General features: G+C 38.5%; 1 protein-coding gene across 1 annotated transcript in view; it reads right to left on the reverse strand.

Moving 5' to 3' along the window:
• Nucleotides 1-16,920: 16,920 nt before the first annotated feature.
• OLA1 (Obg like ATPase 1) overlaps nt 16,921-17,752 on the reverse strand; it is a 172,620-nt gene continuing 171,788 nt past the window's right edge. Inside the window, exon 11 of the mRNA XM_036857735.1 lies at nt 16,921-17,435. Within this exon, the coding sequence (XP_036713630.1) occupies nt 17,334-17,435 (102 nt within the window). The 3' untranslated portion in view covers nt 16,921-17,333. The remainder of the gene's footprint in view (nt 17,436-17,752) is intronic.

Consider the following 17,752-nt stretch of genomic DNA (forward strand, 5'->3'; position numbering starts at 1 on the left):
ATCAAATAGAAAATTAAAGCACATGAATTAAGCAGCTGGAAGAAAAAAGTACTATAAATATAACGTAAATGCATAAATATAAAAGAAAAAGATACCCAGCCTCACAATAATTAAAGAAATGCAAACTAAACTGAAAGGAGGTGCAATTTTTAAAAGCCTATCAGGTTGATAAAGACTAAAAAGTTGGATAATGCTCAGTAATTGGAAGTAAGGGGAATCAGGCAGATCACAGGCCAGGGGTTGGAATGTAAATTGGTACAACCACTTTAGACAGCAATTTGACAACACCTAGCAAAATGTTAAATGCATATAGCCTTTGGCATACCAATTCCATTCCTAGAAATTTATCCCAGATGTGAATGTATAAGTACAAGCTCAAGGAAATTCATTCTGGCCTTGTTAGAAATAATGGGAAAATAGGTACATTGCTAGAAATAACAATGTACCCAATAGAGGGCAGGCTGAATAAACAAATAAATGATAACATATAGAATGCTTGCTTGTTTTGTGTTAGTACTCTTCTAAGAGCTCTATGTGTGTGAAATCATGTGATCTCACAGGAACCCTGACAGTTGGTTCCCTTCTTATGATGGTACAGCCACATAAACACCATTCAGCCATCCAAAAGCACAGGGGTAGGTCCAGATGTGCTGACACAAAGACTATTCGTGAAATAGAAGGGATAAAAGGAAATTTCAGAATTGTCTATAGAGCACAATTTCATTTATGATTAAAAGAATAATAAAGTATGTATATATGTTTATATTTGTGCAGAAAATGTCTAGAAAGATAAACCAGAAAGAAACAGTTCAAGTGGGATCCTCTGGGGAACTGGGACTGGTGAAGCCAGAGAGGGGAGGAAAACCTTCCATTTTTTATATTAATACCTTCTTTACTTTTAAAATTTATTTATGTACAATGCATGTGTATACATTAATACTTTTTGCCTGGAGTTAGACAAACTGCAAAGTTTGAGGTCCCAGTTCCCAAGACTGCCTTCCCTTCTAACACCAACTGCATGTTTGGTGGGGAGTGATTCCCAAGACCACCCTCAAGTTTGATAAATCACTAGAAGGGCTCCAGAACTCACTGAGAGCTTTTATATTTATGGCTATGGTTTATTAGTGGGAAAGGAGACATTAAAATCAAAGGAAAAGAGGCGTTGGGCAGAGTCTGGGAGGGTTCCAGATGTGCAGCTTCCATCATCCTGTCCCGTGGAGTTAGGATACATTTCCCTCCTGGCATCTACATGTATGCATGGAGTACTGCCCACTGGGGAAGTTCACCTGAGCGTCAGTGTCCAGTTTTTATTGGGATTTCACTATGTAGGCATGATTGGTGCCCACATGGTTGAACTCAGCCTGTAGGTTGATACTGTGTGACCTAAGCCCCACCTTAAATTACAGCTAGTCTTTCTGGAGAGGCCAGTCCCCACGCTACAATCCAGTGTGGCCATCGTGGGCTCTACACAAAGACAATCCTATCAGGTATGACACAGATTAATCCCGTAAGCTGAGGGCAAAGGCCAGACCTCTCTTTGGGCAAGGCCAAATTCTTTACTGTACATTTTTATAATTAAAACCTGCAATAGCTATGTGGTTGGTTTTCCATGTGCTTGTCCATACGTAGTATAGTTTCTAAATTATGTTTTTATGTAAGAGGATTGATTTGCACTGAGACTTCCTGATCATGTGGATTTTAGTTCTGTGCTTTCTTAGATTCTATATTTATCTAGTTGGCATTCATTATTCACAGGGCCAAACTGATGGCGACCATTGTTCACATCTCCCCTGTGAGCTAGCTTTTGTGGATGCACAAAAATTGTATTACAAGGCCTCTAACCAATCATGAGTCCACACTCCCAACCACCTCCTTTATTTAACTCTCACACACCAACCCAACATTCCTCTCCCCTAATCACCAGAGCTAGGTAGCACAAAACTAGACACCATCCCTATAGCCCAGAGCTTGCCAACGTTATTTAAACTAGCCAATCCTAAGCTGTTTTCCCTGCCTTGCTTTGCCTTTCCCGGGGAAAACAATAAAAGTCTGGGCCATGTTTTCCCTTTGCTGCTTCTGCCTTCTGACCAAACCTGGTGCTTCCCCGTGAGGCCCTGCATGGTACGGCAAGCTCCCTTCTCTTGGGAAATGTAAGTAATCACAATCTTCTTTCAATGGCATTAGCCTCTCAGTCATCTCCATAAATTAAAATCCTGTGGGTACAATCAAGACAACCTTAAAACCCCTCCTCCATGGGCCTAGGTTTCAAAAGGGTGATAGTCCTTACTAGCTGGCGCAAGCCTGGCTCATACATGCTTGTTGAATTTAATGAACAAGTTTACAGTCATTGCTCCACTGATGCAGGAGATAAATTATTCATCTTGCTTGATGCAATCAGCACTCTACATGGAATCTGAAAATAAGTTCCACAAACCACTTGTGGAAATGTGCATTGGCCTACAAATTCTTCACTGACTGAGTTTACTGGAAGCACTTATGTCCTAACTTGGTCACTGTAGTTTTGTCACTCTTCCCTCCCCTCTCCCCCCTTTTAACCCCAATTCATTTAGTTAGCAAATAAGCTTGTACCTACTGTCAGTAACTAAATCTGACTTGGCCAACATAAAAGCTAAAACTCAGAATGAAGAAAAGATTGTGCTTATTCCCTCCAGGCTTGTTGCATGGTTTGTTTCAGCTCTGAGAAATGTTAGTTTATGACTGTTTTTGTTTATTACAAAATGTCAATTTCCTGGAGCTGGTTTTAACCCAAACACCTTAATGGCACTCTCAGGTGAAGATATGGAAAACAGAAAACCTGGTAAACTGAATATGTACTTTTGGTAGTTAATTATAAATGACAGTATCATCATCTTCGATTTGACCCAGCAGTCCCCAAAATGAGATTTGGCCATATTCCCACATTTTCAGGGACAAAAGGTATAAAGATATGAATGGATTGGAAAGGAGAAAAACTGTGATAAGAATATTAAATGCAGAACAAATTTAAGTCTCTAGTAATAAAAAGTGGATAAAGTGCTGAAGTTATGGACAAATAAGGTTAAAAAATGCCAAGCCATAAAGGATGAAGAATATTTGGGGTTTTAATAACACAGGTGAGCTTTTATAGCAATAATAATAATTAAAAAAAAAACTCGGGGCTTCCCTGGTGGTGCAGTGGTTGAGAATCTGCCTGCCAATGCAGGGGACACGGGTTCGAGCCCTGGTCTGGGAAGATCCCACATGCCACGGAGCAGCTGGGCCCGTGAGCCACAGTTACTGAGCCTTCGCGTCTGGAGCCCGTGCTCCGCAACAAGAGAGGCCGCGATGGTGAGAGGCCCGCGCACCGCGATGAAGAGTGGTCCCCACTTGCCGCAACTAGAGAAAGCCCTTGCACAGAAACGAAGACTCAACACAGTCATAAATAAATAAATAAAAGAACGTGAATTTCTAAAAAAAAAAACAACTCATAGTGACTGCCTTAGGCAATAGCAGAGGCTGTTTATGGTTGATTTCCAATAATTTACAAAGGCTGACTCAATTAAGAACTCAAATTCTGGCTTCCCTGGTGGCACAGTGGTTTAGAATCCGCCTACCAATGCAGGGGACACGGGTTCGATCCCTGGGCCGGGAAGATCCCACATGCCGCGGAGCAACTAAGCCCGTGTGCCACAACTACTGAGCCTGCACTCTAGAGCCCATGAGCCACAACTACTGAGTCCATGTGCCACAACTACTGAAGCCTGTGCACCTAGAGCCCGTGCTCCACAACAAGAGAAGCCACAGCAATGAGGAGCCCACACATCACAACAAAGAGTAGCCCCTGCTCGCTGCAACTAGAGAAAGCCCACGTGCAGCAATGAAGACCCAACGCAGCCAAAATAAAATAAATAAATAAATAAAAATAAAAGGAACTCAAATTCTGAACCAGAAAGCCTGAAAAACACTTTAAAGAAGAAAACTCTATTTTATACATATTAGTTACTGTATATATGTCAATCCCAATCTCCCAATTCATCCCACCCCTCCTTTCCCCCCTTGGTGTCCATACGTTTGTTCTCTACGTCTGTGTCTCTATTTCTGCCTTGCAAGCAGGTTCATCTGTACCATTTTTCTAGATTCCATATATATGCGTTAACATACGATATTTGTTTTTCTCCTTCTGACTTACTTCACTCTGTATGACAGTCTCTAGGTCCATCCATGTCTCTACAAATGACCCAATTTTGTTCCTTTCTATGGCTGAGTAATATTCCACTGTATATATGTACCACATCTTCTTTATCCATTCGTCTCTTGCTGTACAGTAGAAACTAACACAACACTGTAAAACAACTATACACTAATAAAAATAAAATAAAAAAATATACAGTGATTACACTGAGAAAAAAAAAGAAAACTCTAAAATGGCTATTTGGGAATACTGACATTCTTTCTTCTATAGATCAGTTAATGAAAAATCATTTTATTTATATTATTCCACTTGGCCAAAGTACAGTAGAAAATCAGAAGAATTAAAACACTTTGCTTTTTATTATACTCTTGGATCTTCAACTATATTTAACAAGCTACTCAGGAACCATGGTTTAGCAGCCAAGTAGAAGATGGGGAATTGTTTTTGTTCAGTCAGGATAAAGAGTGTTAAAGATGCTCTGTGAAGCATAGTAAGTTCTGTGAAGTCAGGTGTATCTGAAGGCTTTTAGCCTCAAGTAACAGAATACTCAACTAAAAGTGGCTTAAACAATGAGAGCATTTAATTCTTGTACAAAACAGGAATCTGGAGGGAGGCTGACCCAAGATTGGCTAACAGTTAGGGATGCTTCTTTGCCCATCTCTTGGCTTTCCTTTTCCACAACTCCAAACACAGTTCTTTATTAAATCGATTTTCAAATAACAAAGGAATGATGTACAGAGGGCCCTGGAATTCACCCCAAGTCCCTGGTAGCAGGAGAGAAAAGAGACTGACAATGTCTTCTTGTCTCCCTCTTTTCATCAGGGAGGAATTTTTCCCCCAAAGCTCTGCCAAGCCCCTCCCCAGACTTCTTTACATTTCACAGGCCAGAACTGGAGCACCTGCCTATCCCTAACCCTGGCAGAGGAGAAAAGAGATTACATGGTGAATTTAGACCAATAATAATGCACTTCCTGGAGCTAGGCACACTTACTTTCTGTTGAACAAAATTAAGATTTTGTTGCAACACACCACTGTAAAGCAATTATACTCCAATAAAGATGTTAAAAAAAAAAAGATTTTGTTGCAAGGAAGAGGGGGTGTGCTGGGTATGAGAAATGGTCACGGGTAAATAATCAACAGTGTTTGTGATATTTGAAGGCATTAGCAGGTAAAAGGTGGGACTTTGGTCCCAATGCCTGAGCTGGTCATCACTATTCAAGGCATGCATAAGAAAGGAAATAGATCTTTCCTTTGTTACACTGTTTAAACTGAGTAAAGATGTTAGTCAAACCAGACATCAGATGTACCTTTGGATGAGTCAAACCACAGGACAGACTCCTTCCTCGGAAAGAAAACTTGGCCAAATCTAATACAGTTCTTCATTACATCTATTTTCAAGTAAAAAAAGGAATGATGTCCTGAGGTCCCTGGAATTCACCCCCAAATGATACAAATACAATAAGCCAAATGGCTGAAGTCACTTACACACAAAATTTGACCAAAGCAAATATGCTTGCTCTCATGCTGTGATCAGAAGAGCAGCAAACTGGAGGCTTTGTTCAAAGTAAAGAGAGCAGTGGATTCTAAAGATGAGAGTCTTCAAGAGGGGGCTGAAAGATATTAGTAAACAGGGTTAGTTAATCCACTCAGGCAAGAGTCACAAAAGTCCAAGGGGTGCTCTCTGGTCTGCACTGTCATGAGATTTCAAAGGACTGAAATGAAAGGCTATGAACTGTACACTCCCCACACCCTCATTTATATCACTGTAGCAGCAGCTGGGACTGCTATTCTCTACTGAGACAAACTTTTTTGAAGAGGGTAGTTACCCTAAACAGAAACTGCTCAGATTGGGCAGGCCTCACAAGAAAAAGAAGTGAGGAATTTTACCACAAAAATAGAAAGATAAAACGCAGAGCCTCATGAGAGATTACCTTAAATGCTGGTATTTTCTATTTCCTGGGACAAGGTAAAGAGCAGGCTCACAAGGAGTGAGAAGGTACCCATTCCCCCAGGACTGACACTCAGCTGGTACACTGTCCCCGCTGATACTGGAATCCTTCTAAAGCTGACTCAAACCCCAAGTGCTCCTCCACTTCATGATCCAATAAATAAAGGGTTAATAAATGGAGGCATCCAGGATTCTGTGCTAGCCCATGGAAACTTGGTTTAAAAAAAAAAAAGAAACAAAAGCAAAAAAGGCAAGTTGAAGAGAGCTGTGGAAAAGCTTCTACCAACCCTTCAAACCTACTCTCTTCACATACCTTCTGCTATGGCTTTGATTCAAACATCACTGGAAAAACAAGCTACATCTCTACTCATGTTCTTACTGTCTTCTCTTCTATGCCAGTGGAAGAAGCATTCCTGCATCTACCAAAGGCCAGTCCTTCCACCTGGGTTCCAGATGGAACCCTCCCACCCCATAGCTTCTCAAAACTACACTTCTTCTGTCCTCTCCTTTCTCTCTTACCTCATCAGCCTCAAACTCTCCTCTCCAGGAGCATACCTATCAACACCCAGACATGCTCTAGCATTTTCCATCACACAAAAGCAAAACAAATGAAAAAATCTACCAAAAACCAACCAACCAACCAAAAAACCCTTTTGCCTGATCATCTCCCTCCAGCCTCTACCCCGTTTCTCTTGTCTCCTTTGTGGAAAAACTTCTCAAAAGAGTAATTCAAACTTGCTTTCAAATGAAACAACTTGTCAACCAGCATTTTTTCAACTGCTCAGCAGCATTTGCTTTCTTTTTGGAACTCTGCCTTCTCCTGACTGCCCTGACCATACCCCCTTGTTTTTTTTCCTACCTCATTAGTCGCTTCTTTGAATCTGTTTTGCTGATCTCTACTCCTTTCCTTGACCTCTGACCAGACTCATTCTTGGCCCTTTCCTCTTCTCTTTCTATTCACTCTCTGTAGTCTGGGTGAGCTACTCTAGTCCCCAGGTTTTAAATGCCATCCATATAGTGATGACTCCAAATTTATATATCTGCTGCCTCAAACTTTCTTCTGAGCTTCAGATACATGTAGCTAGTGGCCAACTGCATATCTACCCATCTTGAACCTACCTTTAAAACATTTTTTTAATTGGGCTGTTTTTCTTATTGTTGAGTTTTAAGAGTTCTTTTTATGTTTTGGGTAACAGTTCTTTATCAGATATGTCTTCTGCAAATATTTTCTCCCAGTCTGTGGCTTGTCTTCTCATTCTCTTGACAGTGTCTTTTACAGAGCATAAGTTTTACATTTTAATGCAGTCCAGCTTATCGATTCTTTCTTTTATGGATAGTTATCTTTGGTGTTGTATCTAAAAAGTCATCACCGTATCCAAGGTGATCTAGATTTTCTATGTTATCTTCTAGTATTTTTATAGTTTTGCATTTTACATTTAGGTCTGTGATCCATTTTGAATTACTTTTTGTGAAGGGTATAATACTGTGTAGGGAGCCATTTTTTGTATGTGGCCGTCACTGGTTCCAGCATCATTTGTTTGAAAATTTGTTGAAAATCTTTGCTCCATTGTATTGCCTTGGCTCCTTTGTCAATGGTCAGTTGACTGTATTTATTCTGTACTATTCTGTTTCATTCATCTATTTGTCTCCTCGTTCACCAATATCACACTGTTTTGATCACGGTAGCTTTATAGTAAGTCTTAAAGTTGGGCAGTGTCACCTACATTCAAAACAGATTCTTGATCCCCACCCCCCCCCCCACATCCCGTAGCTGTTCCTCCCCCAGGTCTTTCCCATCTCAGTAAGTGGCACCATCATGCATCTACCTGCTCAGGCTAAAAACCTAGGAGTCATTCTTGATTCTTCCCTCCCCACCTCTCATCCATTCCATCAGTATGTCTTGTGAACTCTTCCTCCAGTAAGCAGGTCGAATCAAGTTGCGTCTCTCCATTTCTTTGTAGTTCAAGCCAAGAGTCAACCTCATTGGTACCTCTTATAACTGATCTCTCCCGTGTCTCCTCTACAGTCAGTGAGCCCCCTCACCCTCTTTTCTTCAAAAAAAAAAAAAAAAAAAAAAGAAGCAGGAATGAAGATTTATCATATACTTTTTATATTCAGCCTTAAATGAAAACACCAGTCTAAGCAAAGTGGATTTTTATGCGCTCTGTTGAAATCAGTTGGGGATGAGAGTTTTGGCTAAATTCCTTAGGAGGAAGGGTAAAGCCCTAGACCTGCGCTATCCACTACAGTAGCCACTAAGGCACATGTGGCTGCTGAACACTGGTAATGCGGCAGGTTTAAATTGAAGTGTTGTAGATATAAAATACACTTCAAAATTTGAAAACAGTATGAAAGAAAAAATTGAAACTATCTTATTAATAATTTTTAGGTTGATTTTTTTTAACATTTTTTAAACTTATTTTCCTTATTTTTTTGGCTGCGTTGGGTCTTAGTTGTGGCAGACAGGATCCTCGCTGAGGCATGTGGGATCTTTCGTTGCGGTGCATGGGCTCCTCGTCATGGTGTGCGGGCTTCTCTAGTTGCGCCATGCAGGCTTCTCTCTAGTTGTGGTGCGCAGGCCAGAGCGTGTAGGCTCAGTAGTTGCAGCACACAGGCTTAGTTGCCCCGTGGCATGTGGGATCTTAGTTCCCTGACCAGGGATTGAACCCCTGTCCCCTGCATTGGAAGGCGGATTCTTAACCGCTGGATCACCAGGGAAGTCCCCTCATTGTAGTTTTGGTTTGCGTTTCTCTAATAACTAGTGATGTGGAGCATCTTTTCATGTGTTTGTTAGCCATCCGTATGTCTTCTTTGTAGAAATGTCTATTTAGGTCTTCTGCCCATTTTTTGATTGGGTCGTTTGTTTTTTTGATATTGAGCTGCATGAGCTGTTTGTATATTTTGGAGATTAATCCTTTGTCAGTTGCTTCATTTGCAAATATTTTCTCCCATTTTGAGGGTTGTCTTTTCATCTTGCTTATGGTTTCCTTTGCTGTGCAAAAACTTTTAAGTTTAATTAGGTCCTATTTGTTTTTTTTTTTTTAGGTCCTATTTGTTTATTTCTGTTTTTATCTTCATTACTCTAGGAGGTGGGTCAAAGAAGGTCTTGCTGTGATTTATGTCAAAGAGTGTTCTGCCTATGTTTTCCTCAAGAGTTTTATAGTGCCTGGCCTTGCATTCAGATCTTTAATCCATTTTGAGTTTATTTTTGTGTATGGTGTTAGGGAGGGTTCTAATTTCATTCTTTCACATGTAGCTGTCCCAGGTGATTTTTAAAAATATGAATCAGATTGCACGTCTCTCTTGTTTAAAACTCTTTAATGATTATCTATTTAAGTCAGAATAAGATGCCGGAACTTTCTCATGCGTGCAAGGTCCTGCATAACCAAGAACCTTTTACTCATTACACTTTAGCCACTCCAGCCTCCTGTTCCTCCAAAACACCAGGTCCTTTCCTGCCTCACAACCTCTGCATTTGCTGTTCCTTCTGCCTGGGAATCTTGTACCCTACTTGTTTTGATGGCTGCATACTTTTCATTCTTCAAGTCTTGGCTTAAAGGAATACATGAAAGTTCTCAGATATGATGTAATTCTAGATGCATTTTTACATTGCCTTCAAATCTTTAATTCAGTTATTTAAATGAAAACATTGCATAATGATTATAATCCCATTTATGTAAAAACATATGTAGATGCATACATATATGTAAGTACAACAGTAAGTATTTGGAAGGATACACACCAAACAGTTAACTGAGGGTACCTCTGTGACCATACTATACATATTGTTCTGCAACTTACTTTTTCACAAAGCAAAATGAATAAGAAATCTTTCTATGCTGCTCATATAGATGTACTTTATTCTTTTTAATGGCTGAAGGTAGTCTTTTCTATGGATGTATTATAGTTCATTTCACCATTTTCCTATATTGATGAATATTTAAATTGTTCCAATTGTTTTTGCTACTACAATTGAATCTTATTACAGCTGATATGGATTTCAATTCTTTTGACCACAGAAAATAATTTAGCTTCTCATCTATGGGAATGAGTCTTTTATCATAGTTTCCGAAATAACACCTCCTGTTCAATTGTGAAATGTGTCCATCTTCAGCATTAACAAACTTTTTTTGCCTGTGGTTTATATACTGATATTATCACTGGCCAACATCTTTAAAAATTTTAAGTATATAAGCACTTTACGAACACTCAATATTGCCAGTAACACTTTGGGCATAAGGGCCGTACCAACCAATCATTTAATTGAGGGATGCATTTTTCTTTTTAAAATTGAGGTATAACTTATATACAGTAAAGCACTCAAGCCTTGACTGTACAGCTGGATGAAAATTTACATATATGTACATCTGAGTAACTGTTCCCCAGATAAAAGCATAGAGCATGTCTTCCACCTTAGCAAGTAGAGAGGGATAGCACATTTTCACTGAATAGGATACTTTTTTTTTGCTGTGTGGCGCAGCACGCAGGATCTTAGTTCCCTGACCAGGGATTGAACCTGGGCCCCCTGAAGTGGAAGCGCTGAGTCTTAACCACTGGACCGCCAGGGAAGTCCCAAGTAGAATACTTCTTAAACTGCCTTTTTTTCTTTAAATTTCCACATTCTTCACTTCTTTAGGATAAATACTCCTTTATGATTCTCATGGTAACAATAATTTGAAGGAGAAGAGGGTAAGGTGAAGAAATAGAGGCATCACAAGGGTCTGTTGGGTATTCTCTCATCTCTACTCATCCCTAATCATTTATTTATTTTTAGAAGCTGCTCGTGGATATCCTAGGCTGGATTAATGGGAAAATCATGGATTGCTGAACCTTTTGCATTTATATGATTCAGGCTGGCAGGATTTTCATTCTACCCTCCCAAACTTGTTTCTATTCATTAAGGCCAAAATGGGTCATTCAATGCAAATAATGCTCTACTGTACTGGTTTAAAAATTATGAACAATCATCTTTTTTTTTTTGGACAGAGAAAATAATGAGCTGTGTAATTGGTTAAGGGATTTAATTTCCTTGTGCCTTTACCAAAAAAAAGGAATAATGAGAGAGAAATAGGCTGTGGTCAGATCATCAATGGCCTCAATTGCCAAGTTGAGATGTTTGGATTTCCTTACCCTTTCTTTTCCCTTGGCTGTCCAAAACCCCCTACAGTATTTCAGTTACACTGTGTTGAATAGGATTTTGTGGCTACTCTGAAAATGTAATAACCATTTTCCGTGTGCAAGTTAATTTCAACTTCCAAATAACAACTTTATAATCTTTGCAACAGTTTATTATTTTATGCCATCATTATGGTTAATCTTAATCTTTCTGCTCCTCAGTTACTTTTTTCTTTTTTTTTTAACACTTATTTATTTATTTGGCTGCGCTGGGTCTTAGTTGCAGCATGTGGGATCTTCGTTGCAGCACGCAGGATCTAGTTCCCTGACTAGGGATCAAACCCGGGTCCCCTGCATTGGGAGCGCGGAGTTTTAACCACTGGACCACTAGGGAGGTCCCCTCAGTTACTTCTTATTTATAGGATAGGTAAGTTAAGCAAGAAATGACATTTTCAGTCTAAGGATTCAATGATTTATATGAGGTCCTGGCATGTTATTAGCAAAATGTCAACATTTGTCACTCAATTCAACTATTTCCTCTTTCGGAATATTCTTTAGCAACATTAAAATATTAATATTTCTTCTACAGCACAGGTATTTAAATAACCCCAGAAAAACATGTTCTATAGTTGTCTTGAGTGTGGTACATAAGGACTGGGCCTATTAGGAGCGCCTACTTTTGGGTGATGTTAAAGGGAACAATATGGAATTTACATTTGTTGTGTGGCTACTGTATATCTGGAACGCTCTTTAGTCCTTTCATACTAGGCCATTTAGTCTATGATCTTCATTATACAAGTGAAGAATGTAAGACAGGAGGAGTAATTTGCGGAAGCAGTGGAATTGATACCTGATCCAGATTGGATTAGCTCTTTCCACCCAATAAAAGCTGTGCTCATAACACAGAACAGAAGGTATAAACTTCAAAGAAGGTATAATGGAGACAAGAACAGAGAATGTCTATATTTGCTAGGGTAAAAAGCTAGGCTGCTACAACAGAAATATGGTAGCTCAAATACAGTAGCTTAAAGAACCCTGCAGTTTCTCTTTCACATACCAGTCCCAAGGGAAGTGGTCAGGTTCCTGGGTGCTCTGTTCGCCAGAGTCCTTCAGAGATGCAGGTTTCTGTTATACTGTTGCTCCGCTGTCCCCTAAGGTGATGTCCTTGTTTGCATTAACAGTGGGTTCCCTGGAAGGAAAGTAGCTCCTGAGGGGAGCACATATTCAAGGTTTTAAGGCCTTCATTCACATTCCACTGACAAGAACTTAGTCATGGAACCTACACCTAGCTGCACAGAGTCTGCAGCAGGACAGCCAGGTGTCCAGCTATACTGTATTTAAACTATGAAGAAAGAAGAATGCATTCTGGTAGAAAACTAGCATACTCTCGTATAATGTCACTTTCTCAGGGTAAAATCAGCATAGGATGGATGAAATAATCTGCAAATAACCTTTTTCAAACAAATAGTTTATAGTCATGATCTGGAGAGTAAAGTGTTTTATAAAACAATATCAAGACAACTAGGAAAATGTGATTGAAACTTAATTAATTGAAGATGTGATCTACTCCTTATACTCTAAGGCAACCAAGATGGCTTATTTCACCAGAAAAAAATGCAATTTGCATGAAGACCAGAAGGAGAGTGCAAGAACTGAACGTATCACTATTTATCCCTGTCTCCCCCACTCCTGTGGCAAGAGACAGCACTGACCTTACTGGATGGACTCTGTGGGCCCTCAAATGCAAGCCACATACACAGGTCCCTTATGACAGGCTCTTCCCTCCTTGTTTGCTTGCCAAAGCATGAAAGCAACTCTGCTATCCATATAAGAAAACAGATACAGAAGTGCTCCCCTGGAATGGTATCAAAATAAGCCACTCTCTGGGCTGGGAAGCATAAGTCAAAGGAACAGCTGGATCTGAGCATTCCAACTCATGTGACTTGAGTTTTTTTCATGTTTCGTTAAGAACTCTCTTGCACACCCTAGAGCTTGGAGGTCTATGATGCTAAAACAGTAAATCCCCCTATTATCTCCCATTTTTATGTGTCTTTAGAAGAAATACCATAATTATTTGTGCCCATCTTTTTACTGTGACCATACAGAGGCAGGACTAATAAAATGACCTAATGATCAAGTACACAGAAGTATCCTCAACTGGGGACAACCACTAGAAGTCCTGGAAGTGATTTCCTAATGAACATTTACATTTCTCTCTTTTAATTTTACGTTCACCAAGCAATTTACTGTGCTATAGTTTTGCCTCATGAATGGATACAGATGCTAGAAGGAACCACTCCAAATATAAGTTAAAAGAATATAAATTAAAAGAATTGCTAACACTGACTAAGTACTTACTAGTTACTAAGCAGTTTTAGTGTTTTATGGGCGTATTTCACTTTATTGTGCTTTACAGATACTGTGTTTTTTAGAAATTAAAGGTTTGTGCCAACCCTGCGTTGAGCAAGTCTATCGGTGCCATTTTTCCAACAGCATTTGCTCACTTTGTGTGTCTGTGTCACATTTTGGTAATTCTTGCAATATATCAAACTTTTTCATTATTATATTTATTATGGTGATCTGTAATGAGTGATCTTTGATGTTACTACTGCAAAATATTACAACTTACTGAAGGCCCAGATGATGGTTAGCATTTTTTAGCAATAAAGTATTTTTAAATTAAGGTATGTACATTGGTTTTTCAGACGTAATGCTATTGCACACTTAATAGACTACAGTATAATGTAAACAACTTTTATATGCACTGGGAAATGAAAAATTCATATGACTCGCCTTCTTGAGATATTAGCTTTACTGCAGTGGTCTGGAACCCGCAATATCTCTGAGGTATGCTTATACATATATAAATTCACTTAATCCTCACAACAACCCCATGAGGGTGGTCCATTATCCCCATTCTATAGCAGAAGAAACAGGCTCAGAGTAGTCAGGTAACTTACCTAACTGAGGTCACACAACTAGGAAGTGGTGTCGTCAGAAGTCAAACCCTGGCCTCCTGAGTATGGGCCTTCACTACCATTTCTTATTTATATATCTGGAACATCTTTTACTGTAAACAAAAGAAATTGGCATTCTAGTTTATAAATTAGACTCACAGAATTTGGAAAATGTCACATATAGCATCAGCTGAGCTGAAAAAATCAAGTCCCTAGACATGTAAAGCCAAGGACCAGATCGGATAGGTGGTTTGAGAACTCTGTAAGTGCTACCTGGGGTGGGGTGGGGTCGGGGGGGGTGATGGTGGTCAAGTGAGTCCCCTCTTTTTTATACCTCCTAATTGCATCATGAGGCTTTCCACTGAGATACTAATTTACAAGTGGCTCAGGATATTCACAGACCATGAAGGGAAACCAAGAACTGTCAGTTTTTATATGAGGCCCCAAATCAGTTTGGAGACAAAAAAAGTCACTCAAAAGTCAAGCCTAGCTCTTTTACTCTATCACAATAGTGTATTTTTACAAGCTTAAAATGAGACCAGTTTCCCGAGCTAATGTACTGTGCTGTTAGAAACAACATTTCTGAAGTCGCTGGCAAAATTAAAAAAGACCATTACGTGTAGACTAATCAGAAAAATATAAGGCACAGGAAATGAAGAGATTTTCTTTCTCTGACTCTTTGAATCAGAGGGGACAGAGATGTTACAAAGGAGCTTTGAGAAAATAATACTAAGAGACAACTAGTGATAAACATCAATCTGGATTTTGATGCAGGAAAACTGATTAATCACGAGTTAGAAAATTTACTCTCCAAATGGGGCTGGCAAATTATAAGTGAACAGAAGCTTCACACAAATATGTTAATGATAAAAGCATTTGTGCTTTTTGGGGGGTTCTGACCTGAGCCATGCCCAAAGTGAAGTTATGAAGGTAATATGATAAAACTAAACTAAGATGCTATCACGGACTTTTTTCAAATCAAATTTCTCTTAACTAAAAATCTGATTAAGATGATCTACAGATAGGTGAAAAAATGTTCACTTATTATCCTAAAAATACATTAACTATCACTAATATTAAAGGAGGGAAAACATGAAGATATAGGCATATACCCCGTTATCTATATGCAAAAGTTCTTGGAATTCTCAACTTTTGTTGATATACAAATTTGTACACATATATAGAATGTTACAGAACTTCTAAGCAAATTAAACATCTTTAGCATTTAATTTCAGCCCCTAATGAAGGCAGTTACCTCAAAACTAATTCCTTTCTCTTATTAATGGTTCTGTTCTGCAATATGCAATTATCACATTAGAAATTAGAGAAAGTAAAATTACACAATCTTAAAGGCTTTTTAATGAGATTCCAAATTCTTTAAGAAGTCTATGCAATTTACTTTGGAAAGGACTCAAAAGCAAGAGATTGGCTTTTTTCTTATATTGCTGACACCCCTAACAAGCCACTAATCTCTACATTCCTCCAGTACAGAAATATAACAGGAATTTTCACTGCAAACTTGGTTAACTGCACCTGTACCTGAGTTTCATTTATGTTTTACTTAGTTCTTAAAAAAAAACAACAACAAAAAAACAACTTTTCACTTCATTTTATTCTTATTTCCCTGCTGAAGTTTACTAAATTTATGTTAGCAAAAGAATATCACTATTTGATTCTCAAAAACAACATACTCACTAAAGAGCTTCTAAACTGTATTCATTACTTAATTGAATCCACTTTAAACAACCTTTCCTCTGTATAGCAAATTGCCTTTAAAATCATTTCTTTTCTTGCTTTTTGTGCTACATTAAGTAACTTTCAATGTTAAGTTTATGTGTGTGTGTTTTAAAACTTCCTTATCTTTAGTGTAACAAAGTAACACAGTAGAGTGGCAAGGGCTGGCCTAGGTGGGAGTCTGCACTCCACTGCAATGGTCTTCTGATCACAGAGGAGCACAAAAGGGCCATGGATGGGGACAAGGGCAGTCTTGCAGGAGTGTGAAATGGGAGAGAAAGGGAGAGCTCAAGGAGGAGGAAACTCTAAGACTGTCATCATAAAAGAAGAAGGCTAAGTGGCAAATGATCTCCAGATAACTATTTTATCATTATTTTCTTCCAGAACTTTCTGCTACAATTTTAGAAAGTGCTTAACTTATACATACTAAAATTTCAACTGTTCTTAACATATTTTAATAGCAAGTATTTAAAAAGTTTTGTAATTTTCAAGGTCTAACCTTTTTAGTAATGAACTTTTTACACTCACTACTGAATTGAAACAAAAATATAACCCACCAGATATGAAAGGGTTAGTTTTCACAATAATTTCATAATTTCAAAGGAATGATTAAAAATGAACATTCTACTCAGTACGGTCAGAACAACAGCAACAACAAAAAAAATCCTTTAATCTTTGAAGCAGAATATTTTTCCAGCATTATTTTCTTTTTGGTCACAGTCACCTATGTTATATCCTCTGTAATATCATTAGCATCATCTTTTTATAAATGTCCATCTACAAATTAATTAACTTTCTTGAGACAAATCCCTGGTATACTATTCTTCTGATTCCTATGAAAGACCCACTTTTAAGATACAATTGCAGCTGCCCCACACGCTAGTTACTGTGTCATACACACGCCTTAAAATTCTGTAATCAGCAACCGCCAGGTGCCGTATCGCATTCAGCACACCACAGTCAGTCAATACAGACATCCCCAAACACACCAAGGCTGGTTTTGTCAAATGTTTTATTGAGTGTAGACATCTGGAGTACTGTAAAACATGCATTATCTGTAGATTCAAAAAGGAGCAAGCCACATTGTCCTCACTGTCAAATGTGTCAGGCTTGGCATACATGATGGAGATTAATGAAGTATCATGAGAGTAATATGGTTCCTGAAAAGCTTCTACAATTTGGAGTAGGGTCTTAATCACGTGAAAAGCAAAGCTGTTCACATTTAGTGAACTTGCATTTCATTGGAGGTACGCAGTATTTTAATTTTAAAACAAATAAAAATAATTCTGTTTGTAGAAGATTCCCATCCCCCCAACTTTATTTGCCCTTTCAGTTTTCAGAAATTTTAATTTAAAAAAAAGTATATGCCTTTTGGAAGTTGTACGTTTATCTGAGTGATGGCTAAAATTTATTTCTTCTTCGGTTGCTGAGGTGTATTAAATTTGAAGAAGATAATATCTCCATCTTCAACAATATAATTTCTGCCTTGTTGTCTGTATTTTCCAGCAGCCTGTAAACAGGAAACACAGAGGAAATGAGTTTTTTTACAATTAAATATATAAGGTAAATGGTAGGAGCACACACAAAAAGTATTATACTTCTTGGGTCATATTAAAAAAAAAAAAAAAAAAGAAATACAGGAAGGCACACAAGTTCAAGACTAGACTTGGAGAGAAGCGAAGTACTCCTGATTTGGGCAGCACTAGATTTTCCATACATACATAATCATAATGTATTCTCCACTAAATTGTTGGTACATAAATGTAATTATACCAATATCATTAAGTTTCATTACATGCTGTTTATGGTACATTTCTGATGTGTCTG

The sequence above is a fragment of the Balaenoptera musculus genome, chromosome 7 (assembly GCF_009873245.2).
Source record: "Balaenoptera musculus isolate JJ_BM4_2016_0621 chromosome 7, mBalMus1.pri.v3, whole genome shotgun sequence".
Classification (NCBI taxonomy): domain Eukaryota; kingdom Metazoa; phylum Chordata; class Mammalia; order Artiodactyla; family Balaenopteridae; genus Balaenoptera; species Balaenoptera musculus.